This window comes from Tetrao urogallus (genome assembly GCF_951394365.1).
Source record: "Tetrao urogallus genome assembly, chromosome: 6".
Classification (NCBI taxonomy): Eukaryota; Metazoa; Chordata; class Aves; order Galliformes; family Phasianidae; genus Tetrao; species Tetrao urogallus.
The window spans coordinates 14,673,712-14,693,262 of record NC_136819.1 but is presented as its reverse complement, the minus strand read 5'-3'; the positions used below and the strand labels follow the sequence as shown (position 1 = coordinate 14,693,262).

Below are 19,551 nucleotides of genomic sequence, written 5' to 3'. Positions count from 1 at the left end.
CTGATTTAGTTTTGTTTTGTCTCTTGGTAGCTAGCAAACTTTAGGGGAAAGCTTCTCTTTTAGAGCAAAAGTTATAGGAGTATAGTATAAGGAATTTAGGTAACGTTCTTTAGAACTGTTGAAAAGAAAGAAAACTAAGTATTAATTGCTTATTAATACTCTACAAACAGAATGAAAGGAAACCACCAAATGAAAAAAAATCAGTATGTTGTATTTTTGACCACCAGACAGGAATGTCTGATATGCTGGATGGTCTTGCTGCCATCCAGAGTTACTTGGAGTGCAGAACTGGACAGGCTGGAGTGACACAGTTAAGCAAGGGGAAATTTGAAGTCCTACATGAGGGGAGGAATAGCCTCAGGCACAGGGACAGGCTGGAGACCAGCCAGTGGGAAGGCAGATCTGCAGAACACTCTGGGCTCTTGGTGGACAGCAGCCTGATCACGAGGCAGCAGAGCATCCTCGTGGAGAAGGCCACCTTCTTCATGGTGAGGAAGAATTTTGCCCAGAAATGAAGGGAGGTGATCCTTGCTCTCTGCACAGCATCAAGAGGCCACGTTTGCACTCCTGTATCCAGTTCTGAGCTCCCCAGCACAAGAAACGTACTGACTTAGTGGAGCAAATCCAGGGTAAGGGCCACAAAGATTAAGGGAGTGGAGCATCTCCCTTACAAGAAGAGCTGAGACTGTTGTACCTGGCAAGCGGGAGGATTTCATCAGTGCATACACCTGGTGAAAGGAAATTAAGGAGAAGGAGGCAGATTCTTCTCAGTGGTTCTCAGGAGCAGGATAAGAGGCAGTGAGCACAAGGCAAAATATGTTTCAGTCAAGAACACAAGAAAACACTTCTGTGAGAGTAGTCAAATGCTGGAACAAGTTGCCCAGGGAGGCTGTGGAGCATCCCTTTGGAAGTACTGAAAATACACCTGAACTTTGCCCTGGGCCGTCTGCTTAGGCTGATCTTGCTAAGCACTGGATATGGACTCTGTGATCTCAGAAGGTCCTGGCTGCTGACCCCAGGTTATTCTGTGACTCTGTAACCAACAGCAAAAAAAAAAAAAATTTTTTTTTTTTTTCGCTTTTGGATTTTGAACCATTAGTGCTCGTTAGTTCAACTCAAATCCAGCAGGATGTGAGAGAAGATTTGATTTATTTCTTTGCCCTGCTGCTAAATTACTGCCCATCTGCTGCCCTGATTTTCTTTATGCAGTTTCCAGTACACTGCCACCAAGTGCTGTCTGGATGTTGCTGCTCTGGTATTCCCTAGCTTGGTTGCCATTGTGCTTTCAGAAGGCACCTTCTTTTCCCTGTACAGCATTTAGTACAGCACACAGCAACATTCACTTGCAGCTGCAGGGGTGGGTGTTGTGTAGAGCACGCTGCAGAGAAAATAGACTGAGGTTTTCAGAGGAACTTGACCATCCACTGCGTTTAAGTTCTTTATTTCAGGTTTCTTATGTAGCTGTTAGTGGGATTTAAAACTGGTGCAGCGGGCAGAGGGAAGTCTCCTTCATTTTTGTCAGACTGTGTTCATGCAGGGCCATGGATGTACCTTAATTCCATTTAATCTGACTGGAGGAAAGCCCCTTCTACTTTTTCTCAGTTCTGCTTTCCTCAGATATGACTCCAGTTGAGTGCTAGGTGCTTCTCAACTTATATGAGAAGCAAAACTGTGTTTCTGTCACCTGGGGCCTGCTGGATCTTCTGCCCCAGTGAAAGGAAGAGGAAGAGATTTGGTGCTGGGGACTCCAAAAGTGATGTACCTGCAAGTAAAAATGCTCCCTCAGGAAACTTAAGGCATGTTCTTCTGCAGCTGAAATCTGTGAGTTTAAATCTGCTCTCATTTCTCGTGTGTGTATCCACCCTTCTCACGTTGTGGACTAGGACTGGATCTCAGGAAGCAGATCCCACAGGGATGGTGAGGTTACACAGGTTACTCTACCTGTGTTTTGGTTCAGTTTAACAACACTCATTGTTTTGCAGACTGAGTTACCAGAATCAAACTTTCCAGCTCTGTTTGAAAACTGACGCTTTTTTTTGTCGGTCCTTGTGGTGCTTGATCACCGGTCCTTAGTTAGAGTTCTTCACACTCTTTTAAAAGTCTTTTTCATTCCTTTATATATTTGGTGGGTTTTTTTTGGTTGGGTTTGGTGTTTTTATTATTATTTCTATAATAACATTTGTACTGCATCTCCCTAGCCTTTAGTATCTGGAGCTCAGTGGGTCACAGGCAAATAATGTTTCTGCCAGATACCTGTCGTGCCAGATAAATGCTACCCAGCTGATGATGATTCTCTTGTTCAGGGAAAGACTCTTGCTATGCAACTTGCCATAGCCTTGAGGTACAAGTGGCCTGACCTGCAGTACAAGTGAGGAATATCATAGCAGTTTCTAGTCATTTAGGAGGCTCATACCATAAAGCCAAAGTGTGTAATGTTCATAAGCACGAGACAATATTTTCTCTGTTCTTTGCAGGCAGTATCCCTGAAGGCAGGTGTTTTTGCAGAAAGGGATACATGATTTGTCTAAAGATAATATTGCTGCTCTATTATCTCAGTATATTTATTACCTCTGTATGTCAGGACACCTAATGGGTGCAGCAATCTCAGTTATTTCTGAGTTGCCTCTTCTTGCAAGTGTGAGTGGCTTTGAGTCACTGAACTCCTTTGTGGCTGTCGTTTGCAGTGTGAGCTCTGCAGCTTCCTACATGAGGCTGGCAGATTGCACCTCATTTTGGTGGGAATTGAGGGTAATTCTCAGGAAGTCAGTGGGATCCAGCCCTGTGCACTCATGGAGAGAACCAGTCCTCACATGGGAGCATCATTCTTGAGAGATGGTATTTTTAACTTTCCTCAGACTTTGTACAAAGAAGATGCGTACTGATCTTTTGCTTATTTCTATCTACTTATCCAGGCTTACAACTTGTCCTTCTTCTTAAGCTGATTTTTCTGATTGAATCTTCTTGAGTCTTCTGACACCTCATGCTAACTGTCTGGAACCATGAAATACAAAGTAACAGAAAAGAAAGCAATCAAACAGAGGAAAAAACCCTGGAGACCCTGGAGGTCCTCTGTTGACAACTAGAACAACTCATTCATTCTTTTTCCTCTGCTCTGACCTTGAACTAGTGTTTGTGGGGAGCCAATCTTACGGGTATTTTGCTGATACCAAGAAAGAATCAGTATGAGTAAAGGCAAAACTCCTTCCTGATTGGAAGTGGAACAGTAAAAGCCTTTGCAGGTTTGAAAGCAAGATTCCCTGCAGAGTTGTTATGCCTTAGTGACAGTGAAAACATACTGAGAGTTGTATAACTTGCTAACTATCGATAACAGGGGCTTTTGATATAGCTGTGAGATCTTCTACAACCAAATTTTTCTGCGCTGCCATCTCACTCTCTGCAGCAATGCTCGTTAGAGTAATTGAGCTTTGGACAGCTGTAGCTTGCTGATGAAACTGATCTGCAGATTCCAGAAACAGATGAGCCTTTGTATTGACCTTACTGGGCTTTAGATCAAACCCAGGGAGTTGCTCACCATCCCCTCCAGTGAATTCTTCCAGAAGAGAAAAATTCACTGTGGGATTTTCCAGTAACCCTATGGGTTGTTGCATAGAAATCCTGGAACAGAAGCATGATATGAAGATGTGTTTTGACAGCACAGCTCTCATGCCATGATCCTTTCATAATCAACGGCTCCTGCCTGAATTGGATTTTGAACTGTATTTCAGGACATACTTACCCACAGCCACTGTGATACGAGTTTCTGAGTGATGAAGCTGTGTACCAGAAGGTGGGTTGGGGTGTCCTGTTTGTACTTATCCAACCACCTTTCTTTTGAAAGGAAATTAAATTCACTTTATTTTCTTTCTTCTTTGTGCAGGCACTGCTGACCTTACTTTCCAGGTGCTACATTGTTTCTCATAAGCTTTATCTTAAATTAATGAGGAGCTTGGGCCTTTTCTGTAGAGGTGTATTGAATGTGACCTCATGCTTTCCTTTCTGTAAGGAACACAGTGAACCAGTTGTAGTGAAGTTTGTATTACATGAGCAGGTGGTTCCTGTTCTTCTTGGTATAGAAGTCGATAAATGCTTCCAGCTCCATGCTGTGACCTGAGCCATTGTTCTCACATTGAGGAAAATACTTTTGACTATGGGGGTTTTTCTATGCCTGATTCTGTTCGTTAAAATGATAATAGTCTAATTATTCTGACCTTTAATTCTTTTGCTTTGACTTTACTGTTTTTGAGTCAGAAATCAGTTTTCAAATGGTCTTTCTTCCCGTTGTCCTGAGCCAGCAGCTTAGGTTTTCTCATATTCAGTATAATTAAGAAAATTGTGTTTTAGATGTTCTATACTTTGACAGAGGAACATCTCAGAAAATGGGAAAGGCAATCCTTTACAACTGTGCCTTGAGATCTCTGTAGCATGCCACATAGCCATGCTCTGGAGGCCCCTAAGGCTGCTGCTGGGAGCTCCCAGACATTTCCTTGGCCACTTGTCCCTCTGGCAGCCTCAGGGCCACACTGTCTTCGTCACCCATCCCCATCTCCTTGGCTAGCCTGCAGCTCTGCTCAGGAGCTCATTCTCCTTCTAACTGACCAGCGAGTGGTTTTGTCTTAGGCAGAATTGGGATCTGAAGGGAGGCTGATCTGTCTCCTTACTTTCCCATTATCAATGCAGCCTACGAGGTGTCTCCTCACTCAGCTGCTGAATGTCATGGGGCCTGTTACAAAAGCCTTACTGTTGAAGTTAGTCAGTGGCTGTCTGTGAGCCTTGTCCCACTGCCATCACAGGTCTTTTGGGAATTCTTGGGAAGGGGGACATGCTGGGTGTGCATGTGACCTTCTGTTTGGTGCCTTGCTCCTAGGTGCGCGTACAGTTAAGCCGACTCACTTCTTGAACATGGCTGAAGTGCAGCGCATCAGCAGTGAGCGCAAATCCTGTTAGAAATCTGTCAGTTGGTGATTAAGAGATGTCAGAGGCCAGGGTAAGCTGTGTCAGCACTGAGCTGGGTAGATGAAGTGCTCTGTGGTGAGCCTAATCTTGTGAAGAGCGTGACCTCTGTCTTCTGTGTAAAGGCTTTCTGTGCTAACCCTCTTTTTAATTAAGTTCTTAATATACATATAACCTAGCTGAAACAATCTTGGCTGATGGGAGGGTCAAAAGGGTGTCAGGACTCCCTGAAGGAGGCAGGCTAAGGTAGGGTGGAAAGTGCGGAGAAGGAGGGTAGAAATGAGCTTAGAAAATGGGATTAGCATCAGCTGAAAGCACACGTGAGGAACAGTTTCTCCACAGTCTCTCCTCCCATCTTCTTTCTTCATCTCCTCCTGCCCTGAGCAGTGTCCCCTCCTTATTAGCACAGCAGGCCTTCTCCGTAGGTCACTGGACGTTTTGGCTCGTTGCCCAGTTACCTAATGATGGTGACATGCTTTCTCGAAGATATCTTAGCAGGACAGACAGAGCTCTGCTGGCTTCCTGGAAATGCACCTCTGGTCATCTCCTGACAAATGATTCAGGAGGTCTGAAGGGAGAAGTTGTTCTTCAGGGGAGGGCTTTGCAAGGAGATGCACAGCTCCGACTGTGGTGGCCTGCAGCCCTCAGTACCCATATGGAAAAGGATGTAAAGGGTGATGAGACTTCTTGTTTGTTTTTTGATGTATCTATTATATTTTATTTTCTCTTTTTCATTTTCAAGTTCAGAGCCACTCTTCTGTTTCCCTGTCTGCAAGGTGAGGGTGCTGCCCAGATCCCTTTGTACATTTTCAGGAGGCTGAGGTTTGCACTTTTCTAGTCAGCACAGCTTATTTGTCCACTTGTTTTTATGTGGGAGCAAAGACTTGGTGTAAAATAGAAGCTCAGCTCACTGGACATCACAGTCTGCTGACAGTTCCTGGAGAACTTGAGTTTGTTAGAGCTTGACTGATGGAATAACAGAGTTTCCCAAAAGCCGACACAGGTGTGCGTCCGAGTTGCTTGGGGGGCCTGAGTAGACACACAGGTGTGGATAGAGATGGGAAAGACGTGTGTCGAAAGGGCTGAATAGTCATGTTCTTTGCTATATTCAGTGGGCACAACAGGGTTCTGAAAAGTACTGATTTATGAAATATTGTAAGAAAGAGACCAAGATAAAAATCAATAGAGGTGATGTTGGTTCTGTGTGTTTTGATCCTGCTGAGCTTGGAGGATGATCCTGCCATAATCTCTGAGGCATACGCTATAAAACCTGCTCCTGGTGAGCTGCTGTGTATCTGAGTATGCCTCGGTGTCTCCTGTTCTCTAATACCAGGCGTGTGGGTACCGTCATGTCTGAGCTATTGCATCGCTCTCAGCAATCTCTGAGCTCAGGCCTTCATCCCTTCGGCTGCCTGAGCCAGTGCATGTTTGAGAGTGCTTGGAGCTCAGGTGAATACATCTGAGCTGGAACAGTTCTGTGTGCAGCTTCCCTGTGCTCTGTGCCGAGGCACGTGAATCCCAGGACTGATGAACATCTCCTTCCTTGCTCTTGCTGAGCATTTGCACTCTGGCTTTAGTCCTACTGTAATTACAGTTTATTCAATTTAGAAGCGGTTATTGCATGAGCCCTCCAAACAGCATTTTAGCACTAGAGTCTCTCTGTAGAATATCTCATGGTCAAATTATTTCATTACTAGTCTGGGTAGCTCCATCCTCATTCTTTCAGATTTGTAGACAGCCCTATACCTCCTTTCCCCGTAATACAATTACAAATTGATACCATGTAATTTGTGTGTCACTTGATATAAGGCTTTGTTTATTTTAAAGGCAGTAATTTGAGATAACAATATGCTATAGAAAAGTAAACATCTGTTCAATGAGAAGGCTGAGTAATTAAGGGCAATTATTGGTTCCCATAAGTAGGACACTCATAACAAAGTTCTTTGTATTGCAGCTAAGGAGTGCATGAGATACATATTGTAGGAAACCAGAAAAGTATGAACTAGAAAATTTGAGACATAAAATGGAAACTCTTACTAAGAAATAATCTAGACCTTTCTTTTGAAAGAATATTTAAGATGCAATTTTCCTAGAATGTTGTAATATGTAAAACTTGCATAGTGTTTTATACCCCAGCCTCTTTCTTTCCAAAATTCTTTGTAAGGATTAATCAATTAATCCTTCTGCACTCCTTGCAAGGTAGGTAAATGTTGTTATCCTTATTTCACAGCTATGGAAATCGTGTTGCTGCAAGCCACGCTTTAACCTGTTTTCCGCTGTTGTAGATCTAAAGCAACCTCACTGCAGTCAGCAGTTGGACTCTGTAACTGAACTGATTCAACTCTAATTGAAACCACAGCATTTGAAAGAATAACTGTTGAGAATAAGAAGCAAGAATATTACATTTTAAGCATTGTTGTATGCTTCACTTGAGTTTTGTTAGTGCTTTTATTTGCTTTAAGGATCGATTTTCTAAACTGGCATCCTTGAAGGTTTGCAGATGTTGCAAATAGCAGTGCATGTAGCATTCAAGAATGAGAATCAGTAAATAATTCTAAGATTTATAACAATAATTTCCAGTTTGTGGGATTAACTCACATGTATATAAAGATTATGTGTACAAAGTTCATATGCAAAAACTGTGTAGGCACACTGAGCCTTTAAAAAAGCACTGTTCTTGGGTTTGTTCAGACTAAGATTTTTGTTCCTCCTTGAGTTCAAATAGTTAGCAGTACTAGTCTGTGCCCTGATGGAAACCACAAGTGTTTGTGTCCTGCAGTGCTCAGATTAACATTTGCTGGGTATTCATTGACATGAATGAATTGGCAATTAGCTAACTCAGTTAGGAATAATATTTCTCTCTAGACATTGCTTTAATTGCGCATCCAGCCAAAATAGTACCAACCAGACCAGGGCTTTCTGCTTAAACATTGGACAGGATGAGTTCTTTGACAATGCGCTCTGTTGTGAAACGAGCAGCAAGCAACAAGAGCCATGCAAATGGTCTGGAATCAGGGCCTTGTTTCCCTGTGACAGAAGTACAGGCTGGGCATTGGGTTGGTTTTATTTCAGAAGAAAATGAAAAGCTGCCTTTTTCCAGTGCAAAAATTACATATATTGAAACTGGCAAATACAGTTCTTGGAGTAGTTACAGGCTTTATGATTAAAAATGAATTACTTGTGTTTAACATTTCTGGAAGACTGTGGGAATGTTATTTGTTAACACTGTGTATACCATGAGTATTACATTCAAATAACAGTGTTATTTTATGATTTATTAGTCTCTCTCAAAATGGTAGTTGGATTCAGACTGGTATCTTTGGCAAACTCTATCTTTTCTTAGGATTGAAAAATGGATCTCTCCTGCTTTCGGATCACAGTTTTCTGTAATGAAGAACCAAGTTTTAGGTCTCATAATGAGGTTCATTAGCAAGGCATCCCTGTCCCCAGTTGTGTTCCCTTGTGCTGCTATTCACACTGCTGTGGAATGCCTATGAAATAGCATCAGCTCCAACCTGTTTCTGTTTTGTTTAGTATGTGTTAGAGGAAATTCCCACCACAACCTAAGGCAGAACTACATCAGGCTCTTCTGAAATCCTGCCCTTGGCTAAGAAGACACAGTGCTGATTGCCAAGGGGATGGCTGTGAACTCATCTGTGGAAGGGAAGCTTGTGTCTTCATCCCTGCAACATACACTTCTTGGGTAAAAAAAGTGATTCTGTATTCACTGCTTCAGAGTGGGCTGTCCACCTGTATAGCAGGCCTAAATATTTCCCTTTCTTATCACGTAAGCTTCTGTCCTTTTCAGGAAAGCTCTGTGTGTCTTTACGCATCCACACAGTGGGACTTCCTAGCAAAAAACAGCATGAGCATGGCTAACAGCAGGTCAGCACTGTGCTCAGATGTGGCAGGCCTGCAAGCTTCCCTGTGCTCTGGTGCTCTTCCTTGTGTGCCATCTTTCCTTTGTGTCGTCTGGAGTTCCTGTTGCTCAGTGGTTTTCAGCTTGTGGCTTTTAATTATAAATCAAAAGACAATGTTAGCTTACACATCTCCTTGCTTTTCAGTGTGTACTTTTTTTCTTCTTTACTCCTCAGCCTGAAATTATGAGGCAGTTTCTTGTGCAGTTAAGTGGCTAAGGTCTGAAGCAGCTCAATGTTCACAGCTCCTAAGACAAAGCAGCCTGCTCGCTGCCTTGGCAGACTTGCCTTAAGCCATGCCAAAGCAAAGTATCATCCTAGCAGCCTTGGTTGTTCTCTGAGGGGACCACACAGGTACTTCTGTTGGTGGAACGTGTAACCTCACCTGTTGACACATCTTTATGGGAAGTTTGCTATAGACTTGAGGTACTCATTAGCAGCTGTGCATGCAGCCAAAGGAGAACTGAAAAATCATCAGCCCTGCAAACAGCAGCTCAACCACTTGTCTCTGAGCTTGCATTGCTTTTTTTTTTTTGCATTTCAATAACAGCTCAGCAATTATGTAGCTCAACTTATGTAGTTGCTACTTAGACTCTTCAAAGATATGTCATTATACTGATACGTATATGTCCTCAACAGTTGATGTTATATATGCCAGTAAAAGGGCATCCTAAGCATCAGAAACCCACAGGAGTTCAAATGACCATAACTCATCTGTGAGCAGTATCTCAGTAGACTGGAACTGCCAGGACCAGAACTGAAATCCAGAGCACAAATTCTTCCTTGCCCAAGCTCATTTAAGGTTTACTCTTAGTAGCAGGAGGACCATAGCCTGTGTATAAGGTGGTCTAGTGAAAGGTTTTTATTTGGCTCCATTGGCATGTATATGTCAAAAGGAAGAGGTAAGCAGGGAGGCACAAGCAGAGTGACAGGTTTTATTTTTATCCTGAAATTACATTCACTGAATTTTGGATACTGAAAAGTGCTGTCTTGGACTGTTTGAAGGGTTGTCTTAGAATTCCTTACCTACAAAGCAGGCAGCAGTGATAGTGTATTTTTTTCTCTCAATTTTTAACAGAAATAAGGAAAGAAAGGAAAAATACATTAGATCGTGCATTCTCTCATTCTGTTCTTTGGCATCCTGCTGTAAATCAGTAATGACCTCTCAAGGCTGATGAAATTAAATCAATGTAAAATCATTGGGACAGTATCGGTATGGTTTTATAAGGTGTCTAAAGTCTTCTAATTGTTGACGAAGCGTGTTATCAGAGTAAACAGAATGGTTTGATCTTGTTTTCTGAGTTTCTGTGGTGGGTTAGTAGCAAGAAAGGCAGATGACACTGTGAAGATTGCCTGTGTGGTTTGATAGTATCTCAGAGGTTTGTGGTAGCTGTGACTCAATGTCAAAATGCTTCAGTGAGGGCAAGGATAAAAAGGGCTACAGATAGCTGAGTGCAGTGAGACAGGAGTCTTGATTTGGGAAGAGGAACATTTAGAACCAAATCTTGAAGTGTGATATTCCAAAAGCCTGTAACGCTTTCTTAAGGCTGGGGGACCAGTTACAGGAAGCAGCTGTTTGTCACCTTCAGTGACCTCTCAAGAGAATGACTGTAGCAGCACTGAGTCATGTATCCTAGAGTCTGGATGTGAAGGGCTGAGCTACAAGTTCTGCAAAGAATTAGAAACATAAGGGCAGGAAATTTGGAGTTATGCAGAAAGTGTGGTTTGTGTTGGAAGCAGAACAAAGGAATGGGCATGGACTGAAGCACTGCAAGCTCACAGTAGAGGGGTGCCAACAGTAGATGCCCAAATGGGGCAAAGCCAAAGCAAAGCTGCAGAAGGGAGGCTGCAACTGCTCTGAGCGGTGAGCACAGAGCCTGTGGTGCTAAGGATGATGTCATGCATATATTGAGTAGACAAAATTCAGCTGTAATGGTGAAGATTGGCTGGATATCACAGCATCTTTCCCCAGCTGTGCTCATCTGTTGCTTCAGGCAGAGGAAAGGCTGTTGCCATACACAGCTTCAAATGGGTTTGTCAGTGTTCTGTGTCCTTAATTCTTAATACTTGTTCGTGTAGTGGCAGAAGATGAGGATGTCAGCATTTAAGCAACTAAGAGCAGAAAATTACATGAGTGGAAATATCCAGAAAACTTGAGCACAACATAAAAAAAGAGAGGACGGGAAGTAAATTGGAAAGTAATTCCTTGGCATAACAACCTGTGGTTAATGGTTCAGCATCAGTGATTAACTGAAGCAAAAAGATGAACAAGTGTCTGTAGGAGATGGCTGGAGCCGCTGATGAAACTCCAAATCTTTGGGGACAGTTTAAAGTAAGGTAGTGGTCTACATATTTAATCCCTCTAAGTGTGGAGTCCTATGGTTGTTGTTTCTCTGGGCTGCAGATCTGTTGTGTGCACTTTACAGATAAAGCAATGTCTTTAGCTTTGGCATTTGGGACAGAGAATGAAGTCAGGATCTTAATGCCACCCAGCCTAGGAGCTGCAAGCCAAGCTGAACTTTTTCTTTCTGTGCAACATCATTGCTCATAAATGCTCTGTGAAGCCCAGCAGATCTTACTGACACCAGCGAGGTGCCATTTCTCCCTTGAGTTTTAACTGAATTAAATTAAATGACAGTTTGGCACATTGTGGAGTGGACTGAATCCAGCCTATTAGGTGTGGTGCTGCATGACCATGTTTGACAAGAGTAAGAGCTGAAGTAAAACATCTCACTTGAATAGGCCTACAAAGTAATGGTTTTCAGGGTAGAAATGTTTTGATGAAGGTGATTTGGGAGCTTGGGAGACCAACTTGCTCATGAGGGATCTCTTGATGTACTTTTATGTGAATCGGGATTCAGATCAAAGTTCTGCAGGCAGTAATATTTTGTTACTTACCTCTTTTTTTCCATTCTTAGAGTTTTACTCCATAGTTTTTGATAACTAGACATTCTGATCTGACTCTGTGATGGGAATACTCATAACTTTTTCCAAATGCAGCCATTCATCTACACCACTGAGTTGTTTGAGATTATAGATATGAACAAGGATATAGTAAATATTAATAAGTAAGAAGAACTTAGCGTTGATCACCATGTACTTTTGTTCCTCCATTCCTCTGTGGTATTGAGCACAGCATGCACTTCATGCAACACTGTAAGTCAAAACAGCAGGACAAAACTCAAGTGAAGAGCTTTTTTATTGTAACTCTGGAAGGTTTGGGAAGGGCTAAAACTAATGTAGTGGCAATGTGCACAGTGCACACACTTGACCCATCTTGTTCTGTCGCTTTCTGAGCTTTCAGTGATGCCAGATGTTGCCAAACCTACTGCAGTTAAACTGGCAGAATTTTACTTTGTACTGGTAAACAGTCTTTGAATGGTTGAGAGCTGGAATGTATTTCAACAAAAATCAGCTTTGGTGGTTGAAACTGCAGTAGAATTGAGGATGCCAAGTGGTCACAGTGTGGGCTTTAGAGTCTTCGTTACTCACAAGACTTCATCTGGTAGGGGGAGAGTCTAATGGAAATTTGTTTGAATATAAGTTGCCAACTACTGAGTAATGTATGATTAGGAAAAGTCTCAACTGTGGATAGCTCTAACCAGTTCTTTTTTTTCTGTTTTGCTCTGTTTCTCCTACAGGGCTTGTGAAGTTGGGGGTTCACTGTGTCACATGTCAGAAGGTTGCGATAAAAATTGTCAACAGAGAGAAGCTCAGCGAGTCGGTGCTAATGAAGGTAATTTTCTAATAGATTTAAAAAAAAAAATAAGTTCTTGGCTCTGTGTCTTTTGTTCCATGCAAAATTAATATCTTTAATTATGTTTAACAAACATCCTTGTCAGTACTAGGATTATGTGGAGCATAATAAAAATAATTCAGGTATGGGGGAGGCTAGGGCAGCTGAAATGAAATGGGAGTATATCTGTGCTTGGAGAACAAAATTAGTGGTCAGCTGCAGAGCTGTTGCTTCTCTGCTGGGGTAGCAGTGTGTTGGGCATCATAATTTTCCTGCAGGAGCAGTGCACAGTAGTTGTGGTATGTTGTGGACTGAGGTCTTTACGTGTTACTAAGAAGAGATTTATGTGAGGTTGGCAAAACTGTTGTTTGAATGCACCTCCTGCTCACTCCTGCTGCATATGTTCCTTATCTGATGCACCAAGATCCATGAGTGCTTTAAGCTGTTGCAATTCTGTTAATAATCCTCAGAGCTGTGTTATTAGAAACAATCAAGGAGTTCCAATGGTCCCAATGAAGTAGTGTTCACAACAGCTTTGTTCACTTTTACCAAATCCTGTGATATGCATCTCCTTATGCGAGTGTCACTTGACAGATCTTGGAAGTCTAAAAATTAAAAACAAAACAAAACAAGAATTTATTCATGTGATTTGGTGACTAGCAAAGCTAAATTCAGCTTGGGTGGGGGAGCACAACTTCTGCAATCAACAGAATTCCATTAAGTTGTCACCTGCAAAATGTGCTAATGGATCTGCACACAAAATCAAGGTAACTTCCCGGCTAGCACACGCAGCAAAGATTTTTCCCTGCTGCTTTGTCACAAGTAAGTATGGCAACTTATGGAACAGAAAGAAAATGGAGATTAAAGGAATATACAGCCAATGAATGTTAGTGTAAAGTTTATATTCAACTGTAATGTGCTCAGATTTACCCTTCTGGAATTCCATTGAAGTATTCTGTCTCCTGCAGTACTGTAGAGTAAAGCAGTCTTCTGGTATAGACCAGAAATTAGGAAGTGAAATAGGTAAGAAAATTGCATCTAACAGTGGAAGAGAAAAATTCTCTTAGATGAGTAGAACACAGTGAAAATGAACAAAGTGTGTAAATGGTAAAATCTAAGTGAGACTCTAAAAACTGAATATTTTCTGGAGTAACACAGTAAGAATACTTTTAAAAAAACATGAGCGTGATGTTGGCTGAGAGACTCTCTGTCTGGTATCGGTATAAAAGATTTTATTTGCCCCGTTGATTTTCAGAGTAGGAGGCAAATCACGTAGCATAGCAAAGTGATCTCTCTGCTTTTGTTTTGTTGTATTACCTCAGTTGTAGTAGAAAATCTGCGTAATGAAGTGATGTGTTAGGCCCTTGTTTACACAGCCGCGTGCTGAAGAGTGCCATGTTTTCTGTAAAATTGTACAACATCCTTCTCAGGAGGAAGCCAGGCGTTGTATCATGATTCTCATTTCAGACCATTCATGGCCAGATTTTCTCTTTCAAGGATTCTGTTCTCTGTACTCAGGAGGCTGGAACAACAGATGGGAGTGAAGTGGTTAGCCCAGTTCTTGCATAAACACGGTAACCAGATGTCTTTTCAGGAATACCCTGTGTCTGTTGGTCAGAGACAGGGCTTGGGACTTCTAAGTGAATTTGGAATTGACTGTACTCCTAGCCAGCGTAATCCAGCCTGGCTGACAGGGGAAAAATGCTTTCAGCTTTCGGCAATCCCAGTGTGAGCATTGCCAAGCAGCCAGCTGACAGCCTGCTGCATGGAGTCAGCAGCCACGGGGAGACAGTTAGCAACAAAGCCAAGTCATGGTGGTGTGGTGGCATTCCTAGTTCACAAATCTTCCCACTAGTTTATTGGTTTCAGTGACTCTCTTTGCCAGCAGGCTGTTTAGAACAGGCCCTGGAGCAGAATCAACACCACAGCAGCAATTCCAAGCCAGGCCCAGATTGATGGGTTTTGCTTTAATCTGTCCTTGGACAGAAAAACTGGATCTGACAAATATGCACACCTGCCACATGAAGCTGTAAAACTGCAGTGCTGTGGCCATTTATCCTAGAGCATAAGGAAGAAGTCTGCTCACAGTCCTTTCAACATCAAAAATGACAGGCATGAGCACATGCAGCAGACTGCTTTCTCCTGCCATCATTATTTTGACTTACTTCATACAGCCTTCATTTCTCCAGTGATTTTGCAGTGAGCATTTGTTTTATTCTGTACAGTCAGGGAACTGTCCCTTCTTTCTGCAGCTGCTCTTCATCTGAGCTGTGCAAAATTGAGAGGCATTTGGTAAAGTGCTTTCTAATCATAACGTAGTAGTATCAATATTTCTGGAGAGAAGAATTTGGAGTTGAAGCAGCTGGTCTCAATTAACAGAACTGCTGCTATGGAGATGATACATGGGCAGGCAGGCTGCAGCACAGGCTGCAGTAAATGGCTCATCCGTGTGCTTGCAGCCCTCTCAGTGGATGAGGCTGCTTGCTGCACATGCAAGCTGTCTGCTTTGGTGTGTCCTGGCTCGTTCATTGAGGCTGAGGAGTGTTTCCTTCCCAGCTCCAGCTGGGGTCTGCTTAAGAGTGCTGTTTTGGGGCAGAACTACAGATTTTACAGAGGAAAGCAAAAGTCCTGGTTCTGTTCTCACTGTTGCTTTCACAGAACTGTAAATACTTGGGCTGGGTTTCTTCAGCTGTACTTTGGGTAAGCCTGCGGCTCTGGAGACCTGCCTCCCAAGGGTGCTTTAGCATGCTCTGACACAAATTGGTAGAAAGGCCTCAGAAATTAGTGGATTACAGGGAGTGTGTTGAGATTACAAAGGGCTCATTAATTTCACTGAACTACTCCTACTGCTCTAGGAGAGAAGGAAGTTGGGCCCAGAATACACGAGCTAACTGCTCATAGAGCTTGCAGGCTCCCTGCTGTTGGTTGCGTTTTAAGTACCAGCACGAGCATTTGGAGTTCTTAAAATCTGAATGTGAGAGTTCAACTCAGTCTTTCCTCTGATGTGGCCAAAGCCTGCTTGGAAATGTGCAGAAGTCTGGGAAGGAGGAGTCAAAGAGTCTTTCCTCTTCACCACCTCACCAGTTCTCTGCTACTCCCTCCATCCAAAGAATAAGCAGAAAGAAATCGATTATCTTTTGCTGGTCTGTCAGACAAATAATCTTTGGAAAGGCAGTGATAGTAAAAGCAATGGGAGCATAAAGGGTGAAGAGCAAGAAGGGGACAGCTGGCCTTGGACTAATTATTTGAACATGCAGACATCCTGAGAAAGACACAGATGTCCCAGGCTTGATGACTGAAGGCCAGGGCTCCATATGTGTGCTTTGTGCATATGAGCCTTTTGTTTACTCTGACTGAATCCTTCAGTGCCAGCCTTGAAGCCAGGCAGGTATTTCAAGGCTGGGGGATGGGAAGAAAGCACAGTCCTTTCTTACTTCTCTTGTGGAGCTGGCTTGGAAGGAGGGCGCTGTGTTCTGGGGAGGTTGGTTGTTTTAGAGCCTTTTGGGTCTGATGAGCTCTACTTCCAAAACTGGCTTTTCAGTCAGAGAGGATCATGCAACCATCAGCATCAGAAATCACTAATTGCCTGAAGCAGTTGAATGGAGGGAGGAGTAGCAGGTTCATTTGTCAGCTTCTTAGAGCAGACAAGATAACTAGTAAAGCACATGTGTAGATAGGTACTACTTTGCACCATATTGGACTTTATTTCCTTCTGCTGTCAGTTATTTTTGCCTCCTTTTTAACCGCTTTTATTTCTCTTTTCTTACCATTCTGTGAATTCTTTTTACTTTGTCTTTCCTCCGTTTGCTGTGGGAAGTCATGCATAACTGTCACTGTTTTGTTATAAAAACTGCTGAAAGTATAGCATGTCTGGTCAAGGTGTCCATTCTTCAAGGAAAATGTTTTATAAATAGGCAACAGTTCAGAAAAGATCTGAGGGAATAAGTAAACAATCAGAGCTTATGCTTAATGAGAGACTCAGAGGACTCAGTCTAACTAGTTATCAATTTGAAGGTTAAGAGAGAACTTAGTCATGGTTTGTAAATACTGATAAGGAGAATAGGCGTTTGATAATTGAGGATAACTTCTGCCTTGGGGGCAGAAAGCTTATTGGAAACTAATACTTGGAAGCTGCAGGTAGACAGATTGAAAGTAGAAATGTTCAGACTGTTTGAGCAGTGGAGGAAGTTATTAATTGGAACAAGCAATCAAGAGTTCTGATGAGTTTTTTCCCTGAAAGAAAGAAAATTAAGCTTTGCATTAAACTGCTCTGTGGTTTCTAAATGCTAGATCTTAGTTCAGCATTGACTGCTGGTCTTGCAGCAGAAAGTACTTGAAAGTGGTTTCCTGATCCATGCTATGCATTTAGAGTGGACTAGATTAATAAAACAACCTCTCTGGCCTCAAAATCCATAAATCTATGAGTTTCTAATCACATACTTGAAATCTATAGAAAGCCACTTATCTCTGTCTGAAGTGTAAAGAGAGAGAGGCTTGTACAACCTATCTGTAGAAGCAGAAATCTAGGCTTCCCCAAGGTAAGTCAAAGAAGGGAATTCTTGAAAGCAACATCTTCTCTTTGAAATACCTCATTTTCACACTTCTAGGATAAATTTTAAGACCATGATATTGGCTGACCTGGCTGTTTTCAACCTGGTCTGCAGAAATGATTGCCAAAAGATACCAGTTACATCAAGGAGAAGCTAAATCTGAGATGGAGTAGAAATGGACTGAATAGGGCAACTTTGTTTAAATTCAGCTTTGATCACAGTGAAAATAGTTTTTGTGAGGTTACTGAAGTCATATACAACCAACTCAGATATACATATGTATATATCAAATACATTATTTTTATACATACATGTATGTATGAATTTCTTCAGTAATCCCTTTCTTTTCTTTAAACTGCAGTATTTCAATGTCTTACTGTTGATTGCAGAGGAAATTATGTTAAGCTGCTACTGAATTCCTCTGAATACCCCCTTCAATTGGGTACAAATGAACAAAGAAATGAGACCATATAATTTTATTGTTGAAATGGTTTAAATTGATCTGGTATACTGGAACACAAGATGCTGGAAAGCTTTGTATTAAAAGCAGCAAATAAGAAGGAAATTAAATGTATTTATTTATTTAGTATTGATTAAATGTATTAAATAGGAGTCCCAAAGAAAAGGCTTTGAAGCATTCACCAAACTTTCCTGTACTCCCTGATGAAGAAACACTGTACTAACTTGCTGGCTCTAGTGTATTGTTCTTCTGATTGGTTCGTATATTGCTGCAAGAGGAGAACAACCCAGATGACCTTGTATTTATGGAAAGAAAAAAAGAAAAGAAATCATGAAAGAAACTAAATTTCCCCAAAACACGCATGTACTTTCTGAAATTCCTGTTTTTTACCTGCTGTTGAACATAGAAGTTGCAGCATATAGATGAGTATGTCCATACTTACATGGACCTTCCCTTGCGCTTTTGCTGCATGTGCTTGTTACAAATACATGCACTCATCCTTGGTTTGGCTCGTCTTTAACCTAGAGCATTATCACTTGCTTATCTGCTTTTAACACTGGAAGAGAGCAGATTAGGAGTGTGTGCGTGTCTGCCTGCATGTTTGTCTGTGTAGGTGGTGAACAAACTTCAGGAATGATTGACACCCATCAAAGAACAGGAGCTCACAAACGTGCTCTTACCCCCTGCCTCTCTGGCCCTTGTTTATATTCCAGCAGCAGCACATTTGGCACAGCACAGCCTCATGTGTCTGTTTTCTAAGTTCAAAGAGACAAAAAAAGCACCTTGCGATATGAAAAACACAGGAAAATGAAAGGAGCTTATTTTCCCTGTCTCTCTTCTGTTATAGGGGGTTTGGGACCAGGGATCTGTTATTGAATGTATAATGCAGAGTGTTATGTTTTGAACTGGAGCTGGTGGGGAGCGCTGCAAGCCTATTCACTTGTCATTTGTTTAAGCAGTTAAAGAAGTCGGATAATTGTATTTTCCTTCAGAGAAGAATCACTCTCCACCCCCACTTTCTACCACACCCACAGGAGCACAAGTTGAGGTATTCTTCAGGATGGAAATTAAACAGGGATCACGAGCACATGGTGTACCTGTCAGAGGAACAAACCCATTAAGTGTGCGCCATGCTTTTTGCTTTCTAAAGTTAGCGTGATCGATTGATGCATTTGAGCAAGATATAAAAATTATTGGTCCTATTTTTTTTCACCCAACTTTTAATTCCACAGACTTGTGTTGTAGCTGTCTGACTTAAATTTTTGTTTTACCAGATTTATTCTACTCACAGCCGTGTGTGCAAAAACACAGGCACATAGACATCATACTTGTGTGCTGCCTTGGTCATGCAGCAGATGTTCTTCCTGAGCCCCAGCTGGAGCTAGCTCAAGTCAAGAAATGCTTTTGCCATTCATTTAGCTTGGTTGTAACTCTGCTACCTAGTTAGACCAACAACTGCTTTCAGAGATGTGTTCTGCCATTCAGTCCTCATCCACCTGCAAAGCTGCTGTCAGTAATCAGCCTCTCAAAATCCTTTGTGTTTGACTCACTTTAACTGCTTCCACTGTAACTTCACCATTCTTGCATTTGGAGTGAAACAGACCATAGCTTAATTTCATTTACATAGCAGGGTGTTAGGAGTCTGCATGCCATCTCCAGACGCTGAAAGCCCTGCCTCTCCCTGGGCTCCCAGCATCTCCAAGCTATACGTTACCAGGGCAAGTTGCAGCAAGTCTTGGGTAGGCTCTGAGAGTACACAGCTGTAGGGCAACATGTCCCCAGCTGCAGAGAGGTGGCCCTACAAAGTGTTGCTATATGGGGAAATGACAGAAAGCACCAGGATCCTTATCTTGTCAGGTTCTTTGTTCAGAGTCCTAGGAAAGACAACTAGTAAAAGCTACTGTGAAAGGCAACGAAGATTTTATCAATCTGGAGCTG

General features: G+C 42.2%; 1 protein-coding gene across 2 annotated transcripts in view; it reads left to right on the top strand.

Moving 5' to 3' along the window:
* Positions 1–19,551, top strand: part of BRSK2 (BR serine/threonine kinase 2) — a gene marked incomplete at both ends in the record, with an annotated part of 294,707 nt that overhangs the window by 130,751 nt on the left and 144,405 nt on the right. For both annotated transcript variants that reach the window (XM_079537669.1, XM_079537668.1), the window contains one exon: positions 12,509–12,603. In XM_079537669.1, coding sequence (XP_079393795.1) covers positions 12,509–12,603 — 95 coding nt within the window. The remainder of the gene's footprint in view (positions 1–12,508; positions 12,604–19,551) is intronic.